Consider the following 3,879-nt stretch of genomic DNA (forward strand, 5'->3'; position numbering starts at 1 on the left):
AAGCTAAAGAAAAAAAGGATTCTTTTTGTTGTCGTCGCTGGTGGTTTGATGTGTTGTCCCAGAGAACAAGATGGTGATGCTGAATAAGACATTCTCCAGGAAGAAGAGCCTCATCTGATTAAACTGTGTTATGCTAATTGGGTAATATGTTAATTACCCTTGGGTTTGGGGCATGAAGGGGGAGTCAGGGAGGGTGGTGGGGCACTGAGGCTCCCCAGGGRATGGTCCCAGTCCCAAGGAGGTCCAGAAGAGTTTGGACAGTGCTGCCAGGGATGCACAGGGTGGGATTATTGTGGTGTCTGTGCAGGGTGGGGGTTGGACTGGATGATCCTTGGTGGGGTCCCAGCCCAGGATATTCTGTGATTCTGTGATTTCTGGGGCTGAAGGRGCAGCACGAACTCTGCTGGATCTAGGCCTGGGCTTTGCTGAATCTCCTTCCAAGCAGAGTCCCTTGTCCTCCCSCTGTCCCTTGGAGGGGATTTCCTGCCCTGGGAGCTGCTCAGCCTTGCCCTGGGAGGTGCAGGGGTGAGGCAGGCAGAGCTCTGGGGATCCCCTCACACGTCCCAGTGCTGCTGCAGGAGCTGTTTGGTCTGCAGGAGCTGAGCCTTCCTGAACCGAGCCCAGGGGGCTGGRGGGCTGTGGCCGGGCTGGTGAGTGAGGACAGTTATCTTGAAACACATGTTCTGTGCTGTCAGGCACCCACGTGTCTGTGCTGTGAACAGACCTCAGATCCCTCAAAACAATGGTGGGTGGTTTGTTGCTAGAATCCCAGACTGGTTCGGGTTGGGAGGGACCCTAAAGATCATCTCGTTCCCGCCTCTCACCTCCCACGACCCCAGTCCTTGAACACTTCCAGGGATCGGGCAGCCACAGCCACTCCCTCCATCTTTCCATCCTTCCCTTCATCTTCCCTTCCCTCCCTTCTTTCCTCCTTCCCTGTCTTCCTCCCTCCCTCCATCCTTCCCCTCCCTCCATCCTTCCCCTCCCTCCCTCTCTCCACGACAGCATCGCCCCTCCGTGCAAACCCTTCTCCCAGACGAGTACTTTATCCTCTGAGACATTTTATTACCAGTTCTGCTTTAGATTAAACAGGCCTTCAGTATATAAAAATAATGTATACAAATGAGCAGTTAATGGTTTACATTTCTGGCTTAAAGGCATTTATAAGTTACACATTCATTTCCCATCCCTCCCCGGGCGCGGAGCCGGCGCTGAAGCGGCTTAAATACAGCAGGAAGCAGCGGCTGCTCTGGCTAAAGCTGAGATGAGCGAGAAGGGACAGGGGAAGGGACAGGGGAAGGGACAGGGGCGCGTCCTCGCATCGGGACCGTTTAATGAAGTAAATGCACGGAGCGGTTTAATTGCGGCACAGCGGGGTCGGGGTTACTCAGCGGCAGCGGGGCAGGGGAGGGAGCGACAATCGGGTCCGGGCGGCTCTCGGGCTTTTGCCTGGTGGCAGCAGGGACCCCGCAGCCTTTGGGACCCCGGCTGTTGCGGGGTTGGAGGCTGCCGRCATCTCCTGCGTATCCCACCCCACAAAACCGGGAGACCCCCCGGTTCACCCCAGAGGCTCCAGCCCCGACAGGGCGGATGGTTGCTGGGGACGCAGGCGGGCGGAGGTGCCGCCACCTCGCAGAGACTCGTCCCTGCTGCCGATTGTCGCAGCTACGGAGCCTCCCCTGCGGCGAGGAAGAGCCCAGCGCTGCTCGCCACAGCCTTGGGGACACCCTGCACGGGGGCGTTCCAATCCCTGCTGCCGCAGCACAGAGGAATTTGAAGGAAGACTTATAAAATCCTGTAAAATAGCACCGCTGCCAGCCCCTGCGGCCGGGAGGTGCCCGGGGTGGGAGCTCTGCAGCTCCTCGCTGGCTCTGCAGCGCAGGAGAACGCGGGGCTCGGGTGGCTCTGCGGGGCCGAGGGAAGCGGGGGAGATGTGCGGGGACCGCTGTGGCCCTGGCTGACACCCCCTCCCCTCCCGCAGCGGCGATCGAAGGCACCAGCAAGCTGAGGAGCGGGACACGCCGGGGCGCAGGGCTGGACCCGCGGCCGGMGAGCGAGGGAGCAGCGCCGGGTGARGGATGGGGCAGCTCCTCTTTTCCTCCCAGGACAAATCGGGGCCCTTTCCGTGCTCCCCGCTCCCTGCCCGTAGCCAGGAGGGCCCTCCAGCCCTGCCAGCCTGGGGAAGAGGAGCTCAGGGGTATCGCCAAGCAAGCGCCGGGGGTGCCGGTGCCGGACCCCAGGCCGGCAGGGAAGAGCTGGCGCGTTAAGCGGCTGGAGCAGCTCGGAGCGGGCACTGTCCCTCCACCCCGCCCGGCCCCGGACTCAGGGACGGCCATCCCSCGGTCCCGTCTGCGGCGGGAGGACGGTCCTGCCCCGCTCCTGGAGCTGCACGGCCGGCGCCGGTCACAGAGCGATGTCCGGCGTSGCCTGCAGGCTCTGCCCCGCCGCCCGTTTCTTGGCGCTGCCGCGGGCCTTGTCCCCACGGCGGTACGGGTTATTCCGCAGATCTGCACCGGGGGAAGCGCGGGGGCTGCGTGAGCGTCACTGCCCACCCSAGATGGCTGGGATCCCGTCACCCATCCCAGAAAAATGGRGTGGCTTGGGTTGGAAGGGAYCTTCAAGCTCATCCAGTGCCACCCCAGCCATGGCAGGTACACCTTTCACTGTCCCAGGTGGTTCCAAAMCCCGTCCAACCTGACCTTGGGCACTGCCAGRRATCCAGGGGCARCCACAGCWGCTCTGGGCACCCGTGCCAGGGCCTCACCACCCTCACAGGGAAGAATTTCTTCCTAACATTCACCCTAAATCTCTCCTCTGTCAGTTCAAAACCCTTCCCATTGTCCTGTCTCTGTCCCGGGGTCGCCCCTTTGGGCGTGCGGACACCCCGGAGGAGCCAAGAGCCGCACGCAGCCACAGGAGGAGCAGCAGCCACGAGCAATCAGCCCGCGGGACCCCGACCCTCGGCTCTCGGAGCCCAAAACCCAGCTAGGGGCTGATCCCGGGAGCCCCCGGATTTGGGGTTCAGCGTGGGCCAAAGTGCGGCCGCGCACTGGAGGAGCCCGGCGGGGAGGGGGGGAAGCCCGGCAGCCCCCGCCCACCTGCGCCGGCCCCGCCGCCCCACGTTACCTACAGAGGACTCTCCTCGTTGAAGCTCACGTCGCAGAAGAGCCGGGACGAGCGTTTGCCCGTCCGGGCMGTGAAAGGGACAGTTTTGAGAGCTGAGCAGAGCGATCCAGAGACAGCGAGGAAGAGCAGGAGGAGGAGAGAGGAGGAAGAAGCAGAAGAGGAGGAAGGGCTATGAGACAGAGCAGGGAGCACTCGGCAGCTTTGCCACATGGGATGGGAAGGTCTTTCCTGTGGGTTTGGTCCCCGTGACCCTCGGTGACCCGCCATGTCCTGTGACAGCCCCTGCAGCCCCCAGCCCTGGGTCTGTGATGTGGGCACACACCTGAAATCATCTCTCACCTGAAATTATATCCTCGATGGCCCCATCTTTGCCTTCGTAGATGAGCGGCTCCTTCACCATCTGCTTCTTCTTCAGCTCAGCAATCATGTCCATCTGCTGCCTCCTGGCCTTCTGGACGGGCAGCTGGGGAGGGGACAGGGCCAGTGAGCGGCGTGGTCACACCCCAGAGGAGATGGGGCACCCTCACCTTCACCTCCCGCCCAGCTCTCCCTCCCCAGGACCTGTTCAGGCCCTCCCCACCACTCAGGGCTGGGGTGGGACCCCAGGAGCACACGGACACGGGGGCACCTTCACCTCGGGTGGCTGCTCGCTGCCGGGGGAGACGGATTCTGCCTCTTTGGCCGCAGCCTCTTGTTTCTTCCACAGCTCGATGTCCTGCTCTGCTTTCTTGGGAGAGGAGCAGGAAAAGTGTG

At 62.5% G+C, this 3,879-nt stretch overlaps 1 protein-coding gene across 1 annotated transcript in view; it reads right to left on the reverse strand.

The window, feature by feature from the left end:
- Window positions 1–1,043: 1,043 nt before the first annotated feature.
- FMNL1 (formin like 1) overlaps window positions 1,044–3,879 on the reverse strand; it is a 19,465-nt gene continuing 16,629 nt past the window's right edge. The window contains exons 26-28 of the mRNA XM_057383170.1: window positions 3,755–3,853; window positions 3,466–3,589; window positions 1,044–2,507 (exon numbers count right to left, since the gene is read on the reverse strand). Of these exons, the coding sequence (XP_057239153.1) occupies window positions 2,404–2,507; window positions 3,466–3,589; window positions 3,755–3,853 (327 nt within the window). The 3' untranslated portion in view covers window positions 1,044–2,403. The remainder of the gene's footprint in view (window positions 2,508–3,465; window positions 3,590–3,754; window positions 3,854–3,879) is intronic.

Source organism: Malurus melanocephalus, unplaced genomic scaffold, assembly GCF_030028575.1.
Source record: "Malurus melanocephalus ecotype Western Australia unplaced genomic scaffold, MMel_1.1 scaffold_613, whole genome shotgun sequence".
In the NCBI taxonomy this organism is placed as follows: Eukaryota; Metazoa; Chordata; class Aves; order Passeriformes; family Maluridae; genus Malurus; species Malurus melanocephalus.